At 42.2% G+C, this 24,460-nt stretch overlaps 2 protein-coding genes across 2 annotated transcripts; both read right to left on the bottom strand.

The window, feature by feature from the left end:
- Positions 1-3,481: 3,481 nt before the first annotated feature.
- On the bottom strand, positions 3,482-6,021 carry LOC103717057 (uncharacterized). Its single transcript, XM_008805295.6, has 2 exons — positions 4,045-6,021; positions 3,482-3,946 (listed from the first exon to the last, which is right to left on the bottom strand). The coding sequence occupies exon 1, from the start codon at positions 5,827-5,829 to the stop codon at positions 4,087-4,089; it is 1,743 nt and encodes a 580-aa protein (XP_008803517.3). The 5' UTR covers positions 5,830-6,021; the 3' UTR covers positions 3,482-3,946; positions 4,045-4,086.
- A 1,593-nt stretch (positions 6,022-7,614) lies between these two features.
- Positions 7,615-15,758, bottom strand: LOC103717058 (inositol diphosphatase DSP4-like). The gene is made up of 5 exons (XM_008805296.6): positions 15,355-15,758; positions 15,142-15,235; positions 8,423-8,480; positions 8,281-8,324; positions 7,615-8,194 (listed from the first exon to the last, which is right to left on the bottom strand). The coding sequence occupies exons 1-5, from the start codon at positions 15,651-15,653 to the stop codon at positions 8,006-8,008; spliced, it is 684 nt and encodes a 227-aa protein (XP_008803518.1). The 5' UTR covers positions 15,654-15,758; the 3' UTR covers positions 7,615-8,005.
- Between the last annotated feature and the right edge of the window lie 8,702 nt (positions 15,759-24,460).

Raw genomic sequence — 24,460 nt, 5'->3', positions numbered from 1 at the left:
TACGCTAGCGCAGCGAAGACCATTTTTCTTTTTTTTTTTTCTTTTTTTTATAAAGCGGGTCGATCATACCTGACGAGTATGGATATACCTAATAAAATTAAAAAACAAAATACCTCGGAGTGCTAGGGGCAACTACTCATTATTAGCCCACAGGGTACTACTAGAATGACCAGCTACTTTAGCAGTCTCCCAGTCCACAGCTCCATTAACTTCGAAACATATTTGATCTAGAAGACCCCTCTATCCCTCACCATTGTCCAGATATCTCGAAGTAAAGGGTGGACGCAACCATTACCCCTTGGACCCCCACGGATCCAACTGATGACCGTGGCCGAGTCCCCCCTCCAAGACGATGGAACTACCCCGTAAAATACACCGAGCGTGACGAAGGCCCGCCCACGCGGCCCTCAGCTCCGCACCCAGAACTAATATATCGAAGAATTGATTGCCCCTGCAGCCACGACTGTGGCAGATAGGTCTCGAATAACAAAACCCGCGTCGCCCCTCGTACCTCTGTCCAAGATAGAGGGGTGGAGGCTCCCAGGTGAAAAATACCATACGGGATGCTGCCGAAGCAAAATAGGAACTTCAGATTTCCCGAGCTGTCAAGGTCTCTTCAATGGGTATGATGTGACTAAGCTCCGCCGCATATACACGAGCACTCTCCACCACAAATCTCGGCGACATATTGCGTTTACCAAAAGTTCAAGCGTTCCTAGCCAGCCAGATCCGATAGACGAGCAAATTGCTCGAGCCGCATTCTGGCGAAGCAGTGGGGACTCCGAACATCAGCACATGGCCTGTAAAAACTGGTCCCTCTGGCCCCAAACTTTCCGCGGGATCCTTTCCAGTCGCTAAGTCGTCCTAGCCCATGTGCACTGAAACAAGGCATAGTCCACTGTCTCGTCCACACCGCAATCCCCATATACCGGGGGAATCCTCAATCCTCATCTACTAAGTACTGCTCTCGTCAGAAGACGGTCCTAGACTACCTTTCAGAGGAACAGTGATACCTCGGGTGGAGTCCCAAGCATCAGATCCAGGCATAGTCTGGTCCAAGCTCGTACTGCCGCCGAGGTCGCCCACCTTGACTCTGGTCCTGGTAGAGGTGCTCCAAACCTACACATCTGGACCAGCACACCCAGGTAACGGGAGGGAACGGATCCTCTCCGCTAGATGCCCCTCTAAAAGCTAAACCAGCCTAGTCTAGTCCCATGCAGCCCCCCCTCTGGGGATGAGGAGATCACAGACCCGCAAGCCCTCCGTATCCTCGACACTAACCACAGTCAGCCAATGCCGCAAGAGAAGGGCATCTACCCACGGGTCTCCAGCCACATCAATACTGCGCCCATCATTTATCAGTCATCTAGTGTGCATTAGCACAGTAAGCAGGTACCTCGCAATCTCTCGCCACAGGAAAGAACATCTCCACCCTCGTGCCAGTGCCTCAGGGCCCACCCGCCCATAACAGGCTACCATGGTTTGGCTCCAGATCCCCTACTGCTCCAAAAGGAACCGGACTGCATACCGGACAATGAGCACCTCCCGTCTCTTTAGGAGAGACAGAATCCCAAAACCACCCTCATTGAATGGGATGCAGATGTTCCCCCATGCCATCAAGTGCACCCTCCGTCCACCACCATGCGAGCCCCATAAAAAGCTCCGAAGTAGCCGCTCAATCTTCAGTAGCACTGTTCTTGGCACCACCGTGTTTGCCATGAGATACAAGGGTATGGATTAAGTACAGATCTGATCAGTGTCAATCTATCCATCATAGATAAAGACACTGTCCGCTATCCCTTCAGCCTGCTCTAGACCCGTTGCACCATCCCGGTGCACTCAGATACATGCAGTCTCTTATATGTGAAAAGGCCATTTTCAGCAGAGATAAAACAAAGAGAAGGAAAATCTTACAGATGGGAGAAGATTGCTTAGTCATACAAAAAGAAAGACAAGAGAAAAGGAAATATCCCCTAGATTTACTTGCAGGTCATAAAGGGCAAAGATGGAGTGTCTCAGAATCTGTTTTAAAACTTGTTCTCGTATGTGTCTGTGTCTATATCTATAATTAGTAAAATTTTTTTCAATGGTACCTTACACTATGCGCCTATGAGTATACCCATAAGAGTCATAGAGAAGGAAAAGACGAAGGAAAAAAAGATGAATTCAAAACTCTCCTATAGGAATTCTTCTCAATGGTGTGCTGCAAAGGAGTCAGCCCAATCTGCTGCACTATTTGTCTTCCGAAATACATGAATAGTGTGCCGGTCAACACTCTACTGTGTTCGGCCAATCACCTGATATCTTCTGCAAGGCATGCAGATGGGATCGCAGCTACTCGCCAATGTAGGCAGCCGTGACGCATGTCACATGGGATTGGGGTCAAGTCCGATGCCCATCACACGTAGAACAAGGCATTATTATCCATGGGCCATCGGATCCGGCTCCACCGCGCATGTGACGTGCAGCACGGGGTCAGTAAGTAGCAATCCAGGTCACCTGTCTCCGACTGCGGAACAAATGCCTCACCTAACACGGTTCGAGCCCGAAGTCCATACGGTGGGTGGTCAAGACTTTGGTCCCCCACCCCACCCCTATCTCTGTCATCGCCGGAACACAACCTAACTATCTAACGACGCGTCGGAAAAGCTAAGGATCCTTTAAAAAAAAAAAAAGGTGGAGTGGTGGTTGCCAACCAACTTGTCCTGTTGAATTATTTCACTGTAACTGTCGTTTGTAAATGCGTGAAGTTATGGCAGGAGATAAAAAAAATTAAGGAAGGAAGGAGGCGAGAGGTGGTGGTGAGATGAAAGCAATGATGCGAGAGTTAAATTGGGAGGTGGCTTTACAGCTCGCCGCTGCAGTTGCCTTCACGGGACATAAGGCGGGGAAAGGTGAACTTTTCTATCGAAGTGTTTGGCACTAATAAAGAAGACAAAAAAAAAAAAAAAAGGAAAAGAGAAGGCGATTCCAGGAGATGAGCAGGAGAAATAGGAATTAGGGGAGTGGGGACGAGATGCCCCCACTCACCACTCTTTTTAACTCATCTCCCAAGGCCCCAGTTCCAGCTCCCACAGCAGCTAAATTCCTCTTTCTTTGCCATGTGATGTGAGCTTGCAGTCGCCCCTTTGGGCCCCTCGGCATCTGCCTCTTAGCATCTATCTCTCTACCCTTCCACTTCCCCCTCTCTCTTCCGCTCTGATATCCTTCAATTGTCTCTGGGAGACTGGGATTAGTGCGTCTGCATCGAAAACTAACAAAGACAAGGCTAATCTTAGATCCAATGATGACCGAGAATCCAGCGTGTCCTTGATGCATGACTGGTTCCATGCAGGCTTAGAAATAGATTCATATAGTGATTTGAAGGGTGCTTTTCCTAAGGAGAACTAAAACCGGCTTCAATAGAAAAGAAAGACTTGGGAAGGGCTTGCACGATTGCTATGTTAGGTCCAACCGCATTGTTGACAATAGAAAAGCAGCATATGCAAATAACTATAGTATCATATACAAAGACAGACTACATGGACTAAACAGTTCAAAGATTGGAGTCAATCGAACACACACAAAAAAGCAAGACAACCAGATAAATACAAAACAAAGTCTATGGCCAAAATCTGCAACACCGGCCATACACGGGGAAATAGTAAACAAGACCCACATGGCTCCTGCCAGTCCTTGTGGATCAAATCAAGGCAAACAAACATAGCCAAAAAAAATAAATAAATTAAAATAATAAATAGCACAAGGATACTTCCTAAAACTCCGCATCCAGGCTTCTCTTTTGTCACTGTACCTAAAGACACCAAATTATAGTCTATTTGCAACGAAAACTCCCTTTTTCTTTTGCTTTCTCGTAACTCCTATCATTCTCATATTCCACTTGTTCTCTATTAATTTAATCATTTTTCTTCGTCTCTCCAACAGTTAGCCTTCCCGCCATCAGCGCCTGCGTCCAATCCCGAACAAATAAACTAAATTAATCCAGACATCTTATTAAAATTAGGTAAGTAAATTAACCCAAGCTTTAACTAAACCAAGTCTTGCCTCCACGGCGGATCGGGTTAGTTACTGTGGACGTAGCACTGTTCACTCCCACCAAGCCATGGAGAAGAAGCTCTTTAGCCGGCTACCGGCGATCTTTTGCAACGCCTTCTTCGCCCCGGGGACTTCGGCGTCGGCGAGCTTCTGGAGGTGCTGGCAGGCGCCGGCCTCCGTGATCCTTCGCCGGGAGCCTCGGCCGCCGCCGCCGGCGAGCGCCAGCACCACCGACACCGGGAACTTCTTGCCTACCTCGACGTTCTTTGGGTCCAGCATCTGGACCAGCCTCGTCACGCTCTTCTCGTCCCTCGATAGCACCTTCCGGTTCGATCGGACGGCCAGCAGCGACACCAACACCCGGGCGGCCACCTCCTGAGCGCTCGCCGGCTTCGAGGACTCCAGCATCTTGACGAGCGAAGCCATGCACCCTGCCATGGACCGCTTGACGTCGTCGCCGGGAGAGAGGTTGCAGAAAACCGCCGCCGCCGCCTGCTGGGTGGCGGGGCTGCCGCGGCGGATCAGATCGGTGAGTTGGGCAAAGAATCCCGGCGAGGAGGAAAGGGCTCTGGCGGCGGCGGGGGAGGTGGAGAGGGCGTCGATCGCTCTCAGGGCGTGCTCCGTCGCTTCCGGATCCGATGCCTCGATGAGCAGCTCGATAAGCCGCTGCAGGCCCCCTTCCCGGACGATGGAGGCCCGGATCTCCTCGCCACCGGCGGAGGCGAGGGACCAGACGCAGAGGGCGGCGTTCTTCTGGGCGTCGAGGGTGCCGGAGAGGAGGAGATCGACCAGGGCCGGGACAGCGCCCTCCTCAGCCATGGCGCTCCGGATGTCATCGATGGTGGAGATGTTTTTGAGGGAGCCGGCGGCGAGGGCCTGGACGGCGGGGGATCCGGATCCCGACCGGCAGGCGGCGATCAGGATCGGGACGCCGCCGTAGGCGGAAACAGCCCAGGCGTTGGGGGTATCGGTGGTGATGGCCTCGATCGCGGCGGCGGCGCGCTCGCGGACGGCGAGGGAGCCGGAGTCGAGGAGGCGGAGGAGGGGGCCGAGTGCGCCCTCCTCGAAGACGGCGCGACGGGAGGCGTCCGAGGCGGTGGCGAGGAGGGAAACGGCGGCGGCCGCCTGGTCACGGATGAGTGAGTGGGCCGAGGGGTCGAGGAGGCGGACGAGGGAAAGGAGGTCGCCCTCGGCGGCGACGACAGGGGCGAGCTTGGGGGGATCGGAGGCGAGGAGCTGGAGGAGGGAGTCGAGGGCCTTGTTCTTGAGGTCGATGGAGCCGATCTGGAGGCGGGCGAAGAGGTCGCGGACGAACAGGTCGAGGTCGGCGCGGGAGGCAGAGGGGCCGGGGAGGGGGAGGACGATGGCGCCGGCGCTGGGGAGGTGATGGAGGAGGCCGGAGCGGAGGAGGAGGTCGAGGTCGTGGAGGTGGAGGGAGAGGGCGGAGGCGGCGATGTCGAGGTCGCTCTGGAGGAGGAGCTTGCCGGCGGGGAGAGAGGGGTCGAGGCAGCGGGCGGAGAGGGAGTGAAGGGAGCGGAGAGTAGACAGAAGGGGCGGGAGGAGGTCGACAAAGAGGGGGTTGGCCGGCCAATGGGGCGAGCTGGCGGCGTCGGCGAGGGAGGACTGGAAGAGGGAGAGCTTGGAGTGGAGGAGCCGCCACCGGCCGACGAAGGACTTGACGGAGAGGGCGGCGACGACGAGGACGGGGAGGAGGTGGTGGAGGATGAGGTCCAGCGTCTCGGCGGGTGTGGCGGCGGAGGCGGAGGACGGCGGCGGAGGAGAGAGGGGAGTCATGGGTTTAAGGCCGAGGGGCTCCGGAAGGTGGGGAAAGCAGGTGGAGGAGCATGGAGTGGAACCGAAAAAAGGGCAAGGAAAAGGAGGGGTTAGCGGGGTTGATGAGATGCAATGGACGGACAGGATTGCTTGTAAGGAAAGGAAAGGAACATAAAAAGTTGTTGAAGAGCGCGGGTGGAACAAGTGGGGATGGTTGCTGAGGAGGATTACAGGATCGTGGATTTATAGAAGGAACGTAAAAGACTTGGGAAGTACCCGTGCGTTATAGCGACGGCGGCCCGGGGAACAGGGATTTGATAAATTCCATGGAATCCACTTAATGATCTTATACCCTACAGAGTAGTGGCATGTTCAACGACCCAAGTGGAAGACAGCAACGAAATTTCAAGTTTTCTGATCTGGAGTTGGATATATCTTTCTTATCTTATAAAACCAACCAATCCTACCCCACGCCCAATGCAGATGATGATTAGGATTGATGCCATAAATGAAAGGATAAAATATACCTAGGAAAGCATTTTTGAAGACAAAGTGGGCAACTTCTGCATGGAGTTTACATGCATGCTATTGGAAAGATAAATGTGTTTTGAAAATTTGATGGGTTAAATATTGCATTATTTTGCGGACGTCGGTTAGCTGAGAAGATCGTACAACCAGCTCCTCGCAGGAAACCAACAAGAACAACCAATCACGCATCCCATCGGTAGCCGCTTGGAAGCCGTTGATCGAGCTAATCGAGTCCCGCCTTTTCACAGATCATTACGATTACAATCTCCAATTATTAAGGTAATAAAATATTCTCCGATATATTCCTTAGAGAGAAAAATGTTTTGGGAAGTTTGCTATGGTATGGGCACATGGAAAGTTTACCGGACCCATTGGCAAAGGCATAAGCTAATATCCACTTGAATCGGCTCCAGATTGATTATGGCTAGAGGCCGGCGTACATTCGGTGGATCCGTTCTTGTGGCGGAGCTGCACGCGGCATGGAAGAATCTCATCTGTGCTAGAGAACATCTGGATGTTCAGCGGATATTTTTAGAGGACGACTCAGCCACAGCGGTTGACTGGATCCAGTGCTGGCAGGCAAGGTTGGATTTACACCCACTACTCCAAAATATTTGGCGCACAGTAAAGAAGCTTGATTTGTTCCGAATCTCCCATCTATTTCGGAAGGCAAACAGTGTTGCAGACTGCATCGCCTCCTATGCAGCCCACCACTCCGAGTTTGTATTATGGAGTTTGTCCGATCGTGTGCCGCAGACATTTGATCGTATTTTGTCTCCCATCTATTTTGTCTTGTGATTGCTCTGAACCTTTTCACTGTGTATAGTGAGATGCTGGTTCACTATTAAAAAAAAAAAAATTCCGCTACATGGATCCCAGCAGCATACTATCACGCTATGAAATGACCCTATAACCAATTGACCATATACGGCTACCAGTGAGAAACCAGAATGCCAATGTATCGAACAAAGTACTCAAGAATTTTCCGAGCTAACAGTTCCAGCACAAAACAGGTCTGCAGATGTTGTGACCTCAATTGGCGATAAAGATAACGAGTTTATAGAATGTTCATATGAGAAGGATCGCATGCACTTCACTCAAACTGATGTAGTGAATGTTATGAGGAAGCACTTGCAGCAAATATACATCGCAGAAGGGATAGAACCCCTCATCCGGGGGAAAAATCCAACAGTTAATCAAGGATTATTCGAGTTACTTCATTCTAGAATGCTTGTAACTCCTGAAAATCTCACGGTGAGATGAGCAAAAGGAAAAGATGAGAAATAGACATAGCTGTTCCTTACATATTCGAAAAAGGATCTTTTTAAATATTACAGCATCAATAAGAGGGACAAAATTGAACAGAATTCCTGCAACATGACATCAATAAATTGTGACTGAGATTTACATCTTGCAACCGGAGAATGTTCATTATGCAAGGGATCCAAAAAAAAAAGTCGCAAAAGAACTGAGCATACCAGACTGATGGACTACAAAAATGAACTCAATTAGCATCACTACTTATTCCAAATAGTACGCAGTTCAACATTCTTATCGTGAAGAAGAGGATTCTTTCCTAGCTTACCACTATGCCAATGGAATGCCATAATTCTCTATCATCCAGGAGACTGAACTAATTATTTGTCCTGATGAAGAACAGCTGGCCTTCCTATGAGCTTTTAGAACATGAAAATGAAGGTGATAAATGTTTTAAGCTAGAGATGTCAAATAACTCCATAAACCTCTGATCAGAAACCCTCGCTTTGGCAGCAGCAAAACGCTGGTACTCATCAAATATTGAAGAAAGGCACCAACGCTGCAGTTTTCTCAAGCATCCTACTACACAACCGGTTCGATGCTGGACAAGTTCATATTACCAAAGATATAAGAGTTCTTCAATTTAGTAACCGTACAGGCAGACAATGAACCAGTTTCGCTGCTTACCTTTCCTCGTTTGCAATGAATAAGCAGTGGGTGATTTCGGACATCTGCAATTAAGAATTGGACGATATAAATCTTGAACAGAAGGAATTTAACTGAATTCCATCCAGCAAGCAAGAAAAAACAGATCATGCATGATTGATACCAAGGACGACTTTGAGAGCCTCACGAATTGTATCTTCTGGGATGTTGACAAAAGGTTCCTGCAAGGAATATTTTCTTTTAGTGTATTCTTTATAGTTTAACCAAAAAGAAGCACAAAGTAGCAAAAGATAAATTAAGATGAGAAAAGTAATTAGATCATGAAATTGCATAGAAGTTTCCTGCAAATTATCCCAGCGATGACAGTATAAGATTTGGCCTGTGGCCGGTAGGTCGCTCAGCAATGAAGAATGACATCAGGTGACTGCTGTTCACTGGTCGAGCAAAAAACTCAAACTTAACCGCAAAATGATACACGAACCCAACGAACACCACGGATTCTAAGAAGTCGATACATTTAATTTGGTTCTCATGCTAACTGAAGTAAACCTCTCAATCCAAATGGAGAATCATTCCAAATTTTGTTAATCACAGTCTTTATCAACTTCATCACTGGCTTATGATTGGTGCTGAAAAAGATGAATATAGTTGCATAACAAATCTCGCCTTTTCTGGCCCACAAATGAACTTTACAGGGTTGTTGCCAGGTTGAATTGTAATTTTCTGGCTACACAACCAGTGAGGGAGGTCTCTGATCCCCCAACTAGCCCTTCATGATTCATGGTCAACAATCTCTTATTCCCAGCTGTTTCAGTCAAGTACTCTCAGTGCTGATTTACTAAAGGTTGACGTCACTTGCAAGATACTTGTAATAGTGTTCTACATGTACTTGTTTCAAAAAGTTAACCTCGTATTGATGGAATAAAATTTGCAGGTTAAGTTGATTGATTTTCGGCACTATCGTAGATGAATTGCCTGCAGTTGATTCCTTCAATGCTATATGACCTTGAATAAAAAAATCAAGCATTGCTACAATTGATATAGAGAAGACTTTCGTAACTTATCATGAGTTAAGAGTTTTGTGCATGCAGACACACAAAAAAAAGGAAGATAAATACAAACTCTATGGTCCTTGTCATAATTCATTTCTAGACTGAAAGACAAGGTCGAGAGAATCCACCAAACTCTATGCTCTGAGTTTTATGCAAAATAAAACCACAAAATGCCACATATTCCAACAAGCAGCTATCATTCCATCATAATTTATAAATTAAACAAAGCTTCCACTGATCTGAAAACTATCCATTTATCCACTGCATCTGGATCTTCACTCTATATGAGGCATTTTGTACAAAATTCACCTACCCAATTACATCCTCATATTCTGTGTAAAAATCGCATCACCAGAAAACCACCTACAGTTTCCTTTCTTGAAACGCTCTTTAATATTAAAATTTAAGAACTATAACCAAAACTCAATAAAAGTGCAAAAAACATCGAGTCAATTCACATAGTAATTAAAAAGAATCTATTTTTGTTCAAAGTTTAAGCACCTCAGACACTAAGTTGTATTAAAAATCTAATTTTGTTAATTCTGGAAAAAATAATTCCAAACCAATTGTCAACCTATAGAACATCATATTGAATGAACATTCTTTATTTTATAATCACTCTGCAGACATCCTTCCTTGGCCAAATTGCAAATTGATTTTTCTTAAACTACTCAGAAAATGCCACCTCATATTTAACCATAAACCCATTTAAACCTGCAATAGTTTCCATGGACTATAAGTACCCAATGCCAAGAACAAGCTGTTTTGGGATATCATGGAGCATCATAGAAGTTCTATGGTACAATAGGATTCAATTCTTATGTACAGCAGGTCTATTTCTAATAATCCAAGAACTCATTTTATCTGACACATTAAACTTCTCTCTCCCCGATAATCTTCAACAAATGCATTAGCATCGAAGGCAACCACAAGCAAGCAACTTAGTAGAGATATTAAAGCACAAAAATGGCAAGTAAAATCACCAAGGATTTGTTAATATAGTAGCATTCCTTTTGCCTCTGGCCACCTTGATTGTAATTTCTAGCCAACAGTAACATTCAATTTGGCTACTCACATAGCTGAACACTCTTCACATGGAGCAAAAGGATACCATTCTTAACATGAAAATACCTTCTTCTTGAATTTGCTAATGTCTTTAACCACTATAAAAGTTGAGAAAAAAACAACATTATACTGAGACCTATCTAACCCTGTGTATGTTATTCAAGTAGCATGTGTACATACTACATACAGATGCTAAACTGAAATTGGCATTATTTAAAGATAGCTTATAGTATAATAATTTATTTTTATATAAAGAAATTTGTCATCTATTCTAACAACTTGCTTTCTGTAACAGATGGAAACCTGTTTTCAGTTATTTCCAAAGACTGTTCATATGAATAAGCAAATATATATTGGTCCTTAGGGTTGTCTTTCAGAATATATTTACAAATATGTATAGATAAAAATTAGGGCCTCAAAGGACATATGATATAGATTCCATATGCTTGACTACACTAGGAATATCAAACTAATTGCTTACCATATGTGTATCTAATTGTGGTACATGAAAGCTATGCATATGTTGCCGAAATGTTTCATGTCATACCCCATACATCACCTCATTCCTGTTCAATTTTTTTACCAGGGCATTATAAATGGAACCTATATAAGTCCAATCATATGCTTTTGTTTTGCCATCAATGTTGTCATTCATCATCAGTACAAATAACTTTTCACATCTCATGGGAACTGATCATATTTTCACCATTTTCATGTTCCTCGTGCCTAGACATCAATTCTACCCTAACAAATATGCAAAAAAAAAAAACTATATGCATGCCCAAATTCTCCATCTATCTAGTAATGCTACTTTGATATATTAATTAATTGCATAAATCAATAGTATTCTTGTAACTTTATTCTCCTTCATGTGTAGTCAATATAGCATGTTGCAGCAGCAGCGTTTGGGAAATGCTTGGAAACTATGGAAGGCTGTTGACATATATGAACAGGATTGCAATGCAGGTCTCCAAAATCCAGTTGAACAACTAAGGTTTTCCAGCTTTACCAACTAGTTTTATCCTCTATATGAGGTCAGTAATATGGACAAAGGTATTATGAAACTTAACAACTAGTCTCATCCCATCTATATGGACTCAGTTATAAGGACCAAAGTATGATATAATATAGACCCTGTTGCATGGGTAGCACCCGACCTAGCAACAATCATCTATGGTTTGAGGCTCAAAAGCTAACAAAGCCGAGTGTAGCAACAAAAGGCCCCGCTGTAATACACATACTTCATGAAAGCTTGTTAGGAACATTGGACTACTGATCTATGGGCATCTGGAAATGGCATGACCTACCATAAACCGTTTCTTTTTATTCTAAATTATTGCCTATGTCAACTAATCTGGAGTGTTTAGACAAATAGCCCTGAAATTTTCCGTAGTTCTACATAGGAAAGTCCAGAAACCCCAAGAAAAGCAACACAAAAACAGGAACATAGAATGCTAATAAAATGTGGCATTAGTTTTTCCTATTTCTGACTACCTGAAGAATTACATCAATACATGACATCATTATTAAAAGAACATATGATAAAGTTATGCATCATTGCACACGTGAAGATTCTGAGATGTTAGACATATGTTAAAAGGGAGTGTAGCTGTTGGATAAATATCAGAATAGATCAAATCATGGAGTCTAAATATCAAATATACAATGCTATAAACTTCTTCAAAAAGGTGAAAGTAGATTATGCTAATTATTTATGAAAAGAACAATTTGACAGATCCTATAACATCAATGAGCAACACAAATATCCAGGGAAGTATGATAGCAGATCTTGTCCAGTATATTAAAACTAACAGTTGAATATGAGAGGGAAAGCCAAGGATTGTCCAACATTGATATGATAATGAGAAAAAATTAAGACAATAATCACAGACCATTACACAGGAAAAAAAAATACAGAACCACTAGGAAAAAAGAATGAGCATGTCATCAATAATTCTGTATCTTGAGAAAAAACCCTGTTTTCTGATAGAGGAAACTATGAAGCTTATGGGAAGAACCCATAAGTTTACACACTAATTCAGTCCAACATTATATTTACAACCTTAAAAAAAAAGCAAGGGCTGCCTGACATCAACAAGATAAAGAAAAGGTCATAACAAAATAAAAATAGGACTTTTCAACCAAAAGAAAATAGCAATTCATCATAAAACACTGACGTTGGTGAAACTAGTTAACACCTATACTGTCCCCTGGTCTGTCCTGGGATGTACATCCTTTACCCTAGTTACACCAAAAATTAGATGACTTACAAATAGAATGCAGCAATGGACGTCTTCTTTTATGCTTGATATCACATAAATTATGCATATAGTTATGTGTTTGAGAATTAAATTTCACCATTGATGCAGAGCCATTTAAACTGCCAACATTTTTCTGAGATGCTAACTCCCCACTATAAATGGCTTTGATATTAGCGCAGCATTTTATCAGAGCACAGCATTGATAAAATGCTGTTATTTTGGACATACATGACATGACTTCTAGATACTAAAAATTTGCCATAGTATGTTCACTAGGTCTTGGGTAAGCCAAATTTAAATATGCAGAAGAAGATCAATAGGTTTCTGTTTATTGCCCACCATGAAGCCACTTTAGCTACTCTGACTAATTCTTTTGGACATCTCCTTTCACACATGCATGAAAACATACATACACCCAGAAACATAGCAGAATCATTTTTGCATCAGTGCAATCATGTCTTTAAATCTACACACCTTTATACCGTGTTCCTCCCCCAAATTAGTTGGACCATAAATGATGAAATCAACAAAATTATCTAATGTGCTGTTACATTCACTGATTTTGTATACATCCTTTTATGTCAACCAAACATCTCCCTTATTCTATCAAAATGTCATAATGTCAGCCGATGTGCATTTGTACCCCGATGCACATTCCTCTAAAATTTAGGTATTCAAATTTCATTTCTTAAACAATAAACTGACTACATTTTAATCAACATAACTGTTTAGCCATTGTAGTTTTCCCTAATCCTTGAAACCATACATGGAGAAACAAAGCCTATTTAGAGGAACAGAGGACCTTGCAATATGTAAGGCACAGTCTCTTTAGAGAATGCTTTTATCTAGCAAGGAGGATCACATTAAAGCTCAAGAATATGGCAAGGCTATCAGTTCTTTAAAAGAGGCACCACACTTCATACTATTCCTAATACAGTAGTTTCTTAGATAGCTTGATGTGTTGGTAAGGACTTTCATGATTAATAATCCACAAAATTTTAGAGCCACAAAGTGATTTATTGGTTAGATTGTTTTTCTTTCAGCTATAAACCATTACCTTGGTTTAGAGATTTTCCTATATGGACAGAAGGATGGCCGCTTGGTGAAAAAAATCTCAGGTCGTCCTGTTGATTTTTCACCAATATAGCATCAAGAACCTTCCATGTCAGTGATCTTTTACAGATAATATAGAACATAAGACCTAGACCTATTTTTAACATAAAAAAGCAACAAACTCTGCAATTTCATTTTGAAGTAAGAAAAAATTTGAAAAAGAGTAAATTGGCTTTATTAACTCGATGTCATGCTTTACATGTAACAACTTGCATAAGTTGTACATGTGCATGGTATCCAACTAGAATTCACAGTGTAAGATAGCAGAAAAATCCTACGTAAAGGTTATTAAAATAAAGGATTTTGGGCAATGCCAAGATTTTTATTATTATTATGTTGACAATAACAAGGATATTAGAGATTCATTCTCAGCTTATGACAAGAAAGCTAAGCCATCAAAGTCATTCACTTATTCAGAAGTTTGAAATACAATAATGAGGAGGACACATTTGAATATATTTCTGACTGGTTCAAAAACTAAAATGATAGAATAAAGAATGAAACAATAGAGAAAACAACATTGAAGGATATATTGGCAATACCAAAAGTCAAAAGCAGAACCTAAGATAATTTGAGCAGAATATGAGTTAAACTCTTCTTCAATCATCCACGACCTCTTCATATTTTTTGAGAGGCAAAAATACTGTCCGCATTTATACAACACCAAGAACTAATGTTGCATCCAAAATATACTGTTTCAGACTTTCAGAAGGTTGGGGGGAAATCACAAACACCAAAAACCATGATGATGGGGAAACAAAATATGCACCTTCTGAAAAAAAAACTGAAAAATAAGAAGACTTCACCTTAACCAGCAAATGACCATTCAAACAGGGAGCTGAAAATTATACAGCCCATCACCTAGCCATGGCAACCTTTGGTGATTATGGCTGCAGTTGCAGTCATATAAGATTCGGTGCACCACGGAGAATCCACAGAGATCTTTGCTCAAAAGAAACAGTCCCAGCTAAATACAGAACCTAAACCACTCAATCAGGAATTCATATCAACACAGAAGAGAGGTCATATTTGGCCTGTCAATGGCAAACCATGCCCCCAAGGCCCATGTAGAAAGGAATCATTATATATGAACAACAACTTGTAATATTTGGGGAAACAAGACGAGATGACAACAACTCGCAAGCCCCAATTAGAACGAGTTCCTGATCTGTATCAAAAGGTGAATCATGACGAGGATAAGAACTAGGCTCATAATTGGCAAAGAGCAAGGATTCAGAAAGCCGACCCAAAATAGTGGCAACAAGGCTTGATGCTGATAGTTCTGGTTATCATCATCTACTGCTAGTCGCGGCACAGAAACAACTCCAAGAAACGCCCTTTATTTTATCATATACAAGAACTATAGAAAGCCAAAAGAACAAATGCTATACCTTACAACCATCGATTCCAAACTGGAAGAGCTTAATCCCATGCGACCGGAGAAACTCCGTATTGGCCTCCGGGTAGGGCTCCGGGCAAAGACACCTAAAAATCCACACAAGAACCACCGGAAAGAACGCGAGATGAGCAATGCCAAAGGGCTTCACGAAAATAAAACGGTATGAGAAGGGAGGGGGGAAACGAAAACTTCCGAGATCACTCACAATATGGAGCGGAGTTTGAGGGTCTCCAAGAAGCTGAAATTGGCGGTGTCCGGAAACCCCGAGCGGAAGACGCCGTGGTCCACCATCGCGAAGTTCAGCGGCGGCACGAACAGCTCCTCCCCTCCCTCCCTCATCGCCGCCGCCGCTGCGGCAGAGGCCGCGTCCGGGGCCTCGCCGCCGACATTGGAGAACAAAGAGTAAAAGCACGGCCGGGTCTCCGCCGCCGCCTGCACCACCACCTCCTCCGCCTCGTCCTCCTCGGCGGTGGCGACGGCTCGCTTTCCCATCTCCAGTTTCATCCCTGAGGGTATATTCCTTCTCGCTCCTCCTCTCTCAGTCACGGAATCTTCCAAGATCTTCTTCTCGGGATGAACAGTCTAAAGGGCACGGAGCTTTGGAATCGGGTATAAAAAGAGCGCCGAGACACTTTGGTTATTTATAAACCGCCAAAGTATTTCCTTCCGCTCTTAACTGTTTTAATAATATTTTTAAGATATTTTGCATAAATACCCTTCTCAATATCAAATTTATATAAATATCCTCTCCAAATTTATATTTACCTAAATACCACCGTAAAACACTTATTTTACTTTTCTTTTTTTTTTGTGCATATATACTCATACCATCTAACGCCGTTAAAAAATTAATGGTTCATATTAAAATAACTAAAATATTCTTAATAGATAGCTTAAAAAAATATTTATAAAACAATCATAATAAAATAAAAAAAGTAGTTTTAAAATTTTATTTTATTTTTAATTAATTGTTATAAAATAAATATAAATTTTAAGGAGATGTTCACGCAAATTTAAAATTTTAGGAGGACATTCATAAAAGAAAAATATGTTTTTATTATTTCTCTTGATATTTTGGTCCTTTTTAAACATATAGCAATACCAAATAATAAGGTGTAATTTTCTTCGGCTGGGGGGGAAAGATGGGATGACCAAAAAAGAGCGAGCAAAGAGGGAACTGAGAAAAGGTCCCTGGGGGGAAGAGAAAGAGGGAGACGGCAAGTAAAAGAAGGGGGAAGGGTTGGGAAAGCGTAGCGACAAAGGGGTTTCTTTCGTTTTGCTTTGTGACACCTTTCACGGTGGGAGGGACCTGGGGGTGGCAAGCAAATGACTTTTGAGGCATGGAGATGGGATATAATAATGAGGGAAAGCTTTCTTGGGTCAAACGGCACAGCTTCTTGTACTGCCAACGTTGGACGGTTGAATGAACTTTTGAATGGCTCTCCTAGACTGGTTTCAAAGTCATCGTAGAGAGAGTCTATGGAAAGAAGTTTCGAGGAAACAGGTCTGAGAGCAGCCTCCTATGGATTACATTTTCCCAGTCTTTTACAATATGCAAGTTAAAAAGTACGTAACTTTCTCCGGAAGGAAAAATAATAATAATAATTTGGCTATGAGCATATACTGTTGGAGTATATTACAATTCCCAGAGTTTCAATTAGTATATAGCTTTCTTGGTGAGAAATGCTGACTGTTAAACAAGAGAAAAAAGTTGTTCATACAAGAACATAACACTACTACAGCTTTGATATTGCCTCGCATTATGCATGCATATCTATAAGAAGATTTTCTCACAATAATGTTTAACATGTCATAAATTGCTGCTACGTACGTAACTACTGAACTTAATTTGGATGGCACCTCCTCCCGTTCCAAGCTTTTGTTTTACGAGCAGTGGCTTTCTGTGCCTCGGCGGCTGAGGCTTCGACCTAAGTGGAGTGAAGGAGGTATAGAATAGTGGACGGGGGATTAGCCTCTCATGATTTTAAAAAGAAATTGCTCCTACATAAAAAAAAAAAAAAATTCCTAATTTGATGAACAAAATTTAAGAAATATTCTTTCCAACAAAAAACTTCTAATAATATTGTCCATGTTTTTTCCCTACCTAATTCAGTGATAAATGTAAAATAAAGTAGAAGATACATAGTTTGCCAACTTGTGAAGGAAACTTTCCATTTCAACATAGATATGATTTTTTTTTTCTTTTTTTGTTCATTTTTGGCAAGATCTCAACCCTTCTAACATTATTTTTTCTGGCATGTATATCAAATTTCAGTTGTGTTTGGATCGTTTTTGAAGTTATTGTCCCATTTTACAACCCAATAAGTCGTTCAACGGAGAAAATATTGCCAGGAACCAAAATTAAGTTTTTTGAGACTATTGGAATGCACCTTCAAGCAAGCAAGTCATGCAACTTTTGGTTTTGTATGCTATTATAATTTATTTTTTTTTGATTCGGTCGGTTGAACCACATCCCGTCCCATCGCCCCATAAAAAAAAGAAAAAAAAGAAGAAGAAGAAAATGAGCCTCTTGAATGCCAATAGCAACATGCTTATTTGTAGCTAAAGTTGTAACTAAAGTTGTGTTAGCTTTTACTCGCCATCTTTGACTTCTAATTTCTTCAAACTTTATCATACACATGCCATAATTTGTATACGATATAACTGCTTCGTACGTAATCGAGCTCATCCCTGATGTAATAATAATCAGATGCCGGGGTGAGACCTTGTCATCTGGACTGGAAAAATATTCATGTGAAATGCAGGGTCTTTCTTCACTTTAATAACTTCATATTCTCTTTCTTTAGAAAATATTTTCCAACCGTTTTCTCTAATTGAGTTATTGTAGCCAAAAAAAAAAAACAACCGTTGTCTCTTTTTGATATCAAAAGGGTCGTTATCCGAGTTGTTTTAAAGTTCAGGTGAGCAATCAGTTTCTTAAAGAGGATAAAGGAACATCCCATGGAATATGCTGTCCAAAGGGAATTCTTTCACGCTTCCTCTCTCCGCCACGTACCCACTCGTGGCCAAACTATTTTTTAAGTAAGGAGAAAATATGCTAAAGGCACACAATATCGTGCCCAAAACGAGACCCAACTCACAATGCCATGTACGTGTGAAGTTTTGGCACGCACGCACGCAAATTTGTTTTGTTTATGAGATTAATCCAGCATCTCGATACCTGTAGGTCTTATTTATAATGCACTTGTCTCAAATTGCCGCCCCACACACCTCATTTTTGTCTGTTATTATGCATTGCTAATGTGATGCATATAGTGTAGGATATAATTTCTCTATAAAAAGATCCATATGGTCCCATAAAGGTGTTACTAAAGTCTCATTAGAAGCGGTTTTCATGAATTCCATCTAATGCATAGCTTTTTAACCACTTGACAAGCAGATTCAAGGACAAAATCTGGTCCCCTCAAGCTACCATTTAGTTGTTTGTTCTTTTCGTTGGATTATTGCAGCTTTTCTGGCCAAGAGGATGAAGGCCCATAGGAACCACATGCAGTGAATTTAAGCAGAATTTGCTCATTGCCGATGCATGGGCATGAGCATAGAGAAAAACATAAATTTGAATTCAGTAGGCACCAACTTAGCCTATGGTACCAAATTCGTCTATCGCAGAAAGTTGTGAACTTGAAATGCTTAAATTCATCTTTTGAGACAAAACTGTTAAAAAATGGATGCAACTCTTCATTATTATGAGATTAAACGTATCTACAGAAAAGCTAATAATGCAGTAGATTAGATGGTGTATCATATATTGCAAATCATATAGGTTCTATTTTGTGGACGACTATAATACCTATTTTTTTGAGTTGTTATATATTTTATTTTCAAATCATCATGGGTGTATTGATTTTAGGTTAGTTTGATAAATTTGGTTTTCCAAAAAAAATCATGAAAAGAAAAAATTGGTCTTACGGAATATGAAGACTGAATATTTCAGCATGCTATTGGGAGTAACAAAAAAAAGAATGGTTTGGCCTCGAAACCAACTTCAACTCCACCTGGTTTGCAATAAAATAATGAAACTACAGATATACACCATTTATGGGGTTGGAATGCCAAATGCATTGATTGATCATGTAGCTAACATTCCTCTATTTAATGATTTCTTAGTTGATTTGTGATGCATCATATATTTCAATAACAGGATATTATCGAAGATATATATATATATATATATATTGTAAGTGAAAAGTTGAGACATCCATCCTACTCCCAATAATTTAAAATGAAAGGCAAATTCTTGGTAAAACAAGATCAACAAAACTATATTTAAGGTTTAAAATTCCAGCCTAACACCTCAACCTTTCCTTGCATGCCATTCTACATATAGTCTTTGCACAGTTGACATTTTACATTTAATATTTATTGATAATTAATTATACTAGTTTCTTGTGCACCATATGAAAACGGACTGCAGACTGAATATAAAACAGCCATCGGAATCAAAAAGGGGGACAAAAAATTTCTAGTCAATGATGATTAAATATAAAATTGTGGTCAATTCAAGGTGGCGAATCTAAACTTCCACTAAACACAGCTGAAAAATATAAAATGATCGTACTCTCTCATGCAAGAGGTTGATCGGGTTGGCGACATCAACTGTCCAGTTCTTCACGAGGGCGGCCGTGGTCCGGGCTACGTCGTCACACTTATTATTTCATCAACTTTTTATCTGAAGGATACTCATCAAAGGATTAAAACGAGGATCGTCAAACTCAATGCATGCCCCAAGTCGGCATAAGGAAATTTATACACGTAAGTACTGGAAGAAAACAAAGACTGAACTTCTCTATGTATGTTCTTGGTAGAAATGATTCATCATAGTAATAGACTTCCCCATTCAAGCAAGTCATAAGAAAAACTACGCACGAAGCAGTGAAAAGCAAAAAAAAAAAAAAAATCTAGATGCTTTGACAATGAGAAAAGCCAGGTAGAATAATTCAGATGTTGTGATTGAAGTGGATTTCACAGTGCAGAAAGTTTTGGGAAAATGAAGTCATTCCGGAAGGAATATTTTTCAGGCTGCGGTCGATGCTGCTGGCCAAATCATTCAATTTAGTCAGAGGTAAAGTTTGAAGATAAAATGGTGCGCATGTTCTTACTTCTTCCTTTCTTTCTGAACCATACGTTTGGACCATACCGAAAAGTTCTTGAATTCCCTCGGTTACATGCAATCTATTGGAATCAAGCAACTGAACCATGGAAAACATGGCCCATAATTTGGGTTGGATTGGACCAACAAGCAAGGCCGGCCCAACCCTTAGACGATTGAGGCATTCGTCTAAGGCCCCAGCCCAAAAAAAGCCCACCACAGGAAAGGCCTCCAAAACAAAATAGAAAGAAAAAAGGCTTCCATTAGTGAGTTCACCTTAAACCGACCCATTGCAGGGAGGGTCTCAAAGACAAAACGGAAAGAAAAAAAAGGCCTCTCTTAGTGAGTTCGCCTTAGGCCCCCAAATGTATTGAGCCGCTCCTGTCAACAAGTGAGGCAATGCAAGCCGAGCTAAGTAGGATTGAGGCTCGATTGAACCTTCTAGATCCATACCCGACCGAGTTCATAATGTTTAGCTTTGCTCGCTAAACATAGCAATACCTACAGTAATTTTTTTTTTTTTTTTTGCTACAGTGGATGGCTCATATACTTCTAGTATAGATACATCCAAAAAGTCAAAAAAACAACACATCATAGAGTGCTATAGGCAGCTCCCTTTTTTTGACCCATAGAGTCCCCCCAGAGTGATCAACCACATACGAGATCATCCAATCTGCGAACATATTAGCCTCTTTATAAATATGCCCGGCCTGGAACACAACATGTTGCCCAGATAGACAACCCAAGAGGGGGGGGGGGGTGAATTGGATTTTTAAATAATTATTGCAATTAAACGCTTTGTGAGTAACTAATTAAATCTTTTTTCGAGTAGATTAATTAGATGCTATATGCAGTGGATGAAGGGAAAGTAAGAGACAATAAAGCAATCACGAACACAAGCAAATTTATAGTGGTTCGGAGCTAACCCTTGCTCCTACGTCCACTCCCCAAGCCTCACTTAGGAATTCACTATAACCCCACGGATTACAGCCGGTTGTTTTACAAGTTCACAACCCAACTTGTTGTTTTACGAGATCACAACGAACTCGGTTGGCTTTCCCAGGCTCACCGACTAGAACCACCCGATTGTTTTTCCGGGATCACAATCAAACCCTTACACCGTTGGTTTCAACCTAGGCTCACCAACAAACCTTAACACCCTTGATTCAATCCCCTGATTGAATCAAGTAAGGAACAAGAGGTTTGAAAACAAACAGAAAAAGAAAGAAGCTTCTTAACAAGCAGATATTCAACGATATTAATAAGGAAGAAGTTAAGAGCCCTCAAACAAATTTATGAAGATGTAGAGGAGGGCTTCTCGAACTCGGGGTCTCCTCTTGAATGTCTCGAAGACTTGATGACTGATAGAGACTTCTTGAATGCTGGAAAGAGTTGGTTGGTTGGAGTTTAATGCCCCTCTTCCTTCTTTCACTTGTATTTGCTTGAAATCCTTTGGTAGGTGGAGATTACTTGTTTTCTTTGAATGGAATGTCACTTCTCTACCTTGCTACAGTTCTCTTTGGCTATTTAAGCCATTCCCCACGGAAACTAGCCGTTAGACCCAAAGATCTAGCCGTTCTGCACATTCTGCAACTCCTGACAATGTTTCCGTTGGGATCGGAGTCGACTCGCGCGATCTGGAGTCGACTCGCCTGTTGCAGGAGTCGACTCATGCTTTTCAGAAGACGGCTCGGCAACTGTTCTGGATTTGAATTAAAGTGCTGTCTCGACTTGGAGTCGACTCGCCTGAACCTGGAGTCGACTCCCCAATGTCTGGAGCTGACCTCGCACTTTTGGAGTCGACTCGTTCCAAGGAATCCTGAGGTGTATTTTTCAAGTTTGCTCACTCGAGTCGACTCGAAAATTCTGGGAGTCGACTCGGCACTCAAAGCCCGAACTACCGATCTTCTGTCTGTTGACTTGTGCCGTCTCGGAGTCGACTCGAACTGTCTCGGAGTCGACTCGGCTCTCAGTATCCGAAAAACAGTCTTCTGTCTTTTGGGGTCGCGCTGCCTTGGAGTCGACTCGAACTTTGCGGGAGTCGACTCGGCTCTCAGTGTCCGAAATTGGCTCTCTGACTTTTTGCCTTGCTTCTCTCTGGGAGTCGACTCTCGCTTCCTTAGGAGTCGACCTGCCAACCATCGGAGTCGACTCGAGTTCTTCGGGAGTCGACTCGGCTCTCAGAGTTCAAAATAGCTTCTCTGTGTTTCTGTCTGTTACTCCCTGGAGTCGACTTGTACTATGCTGGAGTCGACTCGGCAAGCATCGGAGTCGACTCGCGCTATTCAGGAGTCGACTCGTTGACAGGTTCTGAGATGAATCTTTCTGTCCGTCTGTCTTTTCTTAGTCGGAGTCGACTCGTAATGTACAGGAGTCGACTCGAGCCTGTGCCAGTGCTTCTGATACGCTTGGAGTCGACTCGTAATCTCCCGGAGTCGACTCGAGTCTCAGACTTTGGTTCAAATTGAATTCTTTACTTATCCAAAATGTATTGAACCAAATCTAGAGACACTTAACCATAAATTTACAAGTATTTGACTGAAACACTAGATTGAATTCATTAGTATAACATAAGATATACTCAAATGCTTTGAGCTCATCAAAATCAAATAGGGTTATAATCAATCACTCCACAATCTCCTCCTTTTTGATGATGACAAAACATTGAGTATTTGTAAAGTGAATTGCTCAACCAAAAAGGAGATTTATAGTAAAGTTTTAAAATGAATTCAAGTGTCTAGTCATTTAATTTATCCAAAAGTGAAAGGTGTGAAACAGTAAATTCTGAAGTTAAAGCTCCCCCTTTCATTTGAAATTATATAAGTCTTCATGTCATGCAATCAATTGTTTGGCTTATATATATTTAGTGAGTTTGTTTTCTTAAAATTTCAGATTCTCCCCCTCAACACATGCATTCAACTTTGTTTAGATTCTCTGAATTTTCTTTTAGTGTATTGAAGCTTTTGAACTTAAATTTTTGGTTTTAGAGAAAAAATCTGCCAATTTGTTCTTGAGTATGATTCAACTAATCTCCGAATATTCCTTGAATAGATTCTGGAGATTACTCCTTTAGGAGCCCCAACAGAGAGATAATGAGCCTCGAGGTATCGAATCCACTTAGAACAAATTATTTTGTGTTTTAAAAATTTTCTTTTTATTGATTCCCTTTACATGTCTATTCAATATATTTTCTCCCCCTTTTTGTCATCATAGCAAAAAGGAAGAAAGCACATCACAAAAGCAATTAGAGATCAAATTTGCACAATTTGAAGAGAAATGTCTACTCATTGTATTGATGTAAATTCAAGTACACTTGTAGATACATCAAAAAGTATAGCAGTAAGTACATATCAAAAAGAGAAAACAAGCTACACTAGGATTTCTTTGTGGAGGATGTGGCTCCCTTGCTCAGTCTAGATTGTTGCATAATTAGACTGATCCCATCTGTAATGTTTCCTAGCTGCTTTATGATCTCCGAGGTGGTCCTACTCTGGATTGAGGTAAACTCAGTCAGATTCTCCTGGAGGGTATCCAACTTGAAGATCAGTACATTGGCTAGACGCTCGGCCCCCTGACTCTGGCTGCCTAAGTCCTGTCGGATGTCATCTCGCATCTTTCTTGTGTTAGTCGTGACATCGCTCATATTTGAAAATTGGGCTTGAATTAGGCTTCTTACATTGTAGATTTCTTCCCTCAGATGAGCCATCATCTCGGTCACGGCTGCCAATGATGGAACCAGAGCAGTGGAGGGAGTAGTCGCTGGACCTCGGAGCTCCCGCAGTAGGTCGTCTCGGAGATCCCTCACGATCTCCTGTCGCAACTCCCGGAGCTGCTCAGGTGATATCCGGACCTCTAGTGGCTGAGTAGGTGGTGCAGTGGAGGGTCCGGCTGAAGTAGATGGTGCTGAAGTGGAGGGATAGGTGGGAAAATCGGAGTCATGATCAGGGCTGGGGGAGTGACGAGTAGTAGGGTCAGAAGGTGTGGAAGAGGATGGTTTCCGGACCCAGACTCTCTCAATCTTATGGAAACCCATCCTGTGTAGAGTCCCCTCACCCATGCGATCGGTGTATCGCAGTGAGCGAGAGGGTTCCCCCTCAGGAATGGGGACCTCTAACTTCCTAAAGATCAAAGTATAGAGCATGCCATAGGGAAGAGTAAGCCTTGGTTTGTCTAGAGGCTCACATAGGTATCTATAGATGAG

Source organism: Phoenix dactylifera, chromosome 2 (assembly GCF_051530095.1).
Source record: "Phoenix dactylifera cultivar Ajwa chromosome 2, Ajwa_hap1_PhDact_Kaust_v1.1, whole genome shotgun sequence".
NCBI classification, from domain to species: Eukaryota; Viridiplantae; Streptophyta; class Magnoliopsida; order Arecales; family Arecaceae; genus Phoenix; species Phoenix dactylifera.
The sequence above is the reverse complement of the archived record's forward strand: the minus strand, read 5'-3'. Positions and strand labels throughout refer to the sequence as shown.

Coding starts and splice junctions, on each gene's coding strand:
- LOC103717058 (XM_008805296.6), bottom strand. CDS start 15,653: ATGAAACTGGAGATGGGAAAGCGAGCCGTCGCCACCGCCGAGGAGGAC. Junction 8,325..8,422: donor GGCTCTCAAAGTCGTCCTTG/GTATCAATCATG, acceptor TCTTAATTGCAG/ATGTCCGAAATCACCCACTG. Junction 8,195..8,280: donor TTCATTGCAAACGAGGAAAG/GTAAGCAGCGAA, acceptor GAACTTGTCCAG/CATCGAACCGGTTGTGTAGT.
- LOC103717057 (XM_008805295.6), bottom strand. CDS start 5,829: ATGACTCCCCTCTCTCCTCCGCCGCCGTCCTCCGCCTCCGCCGCCACA.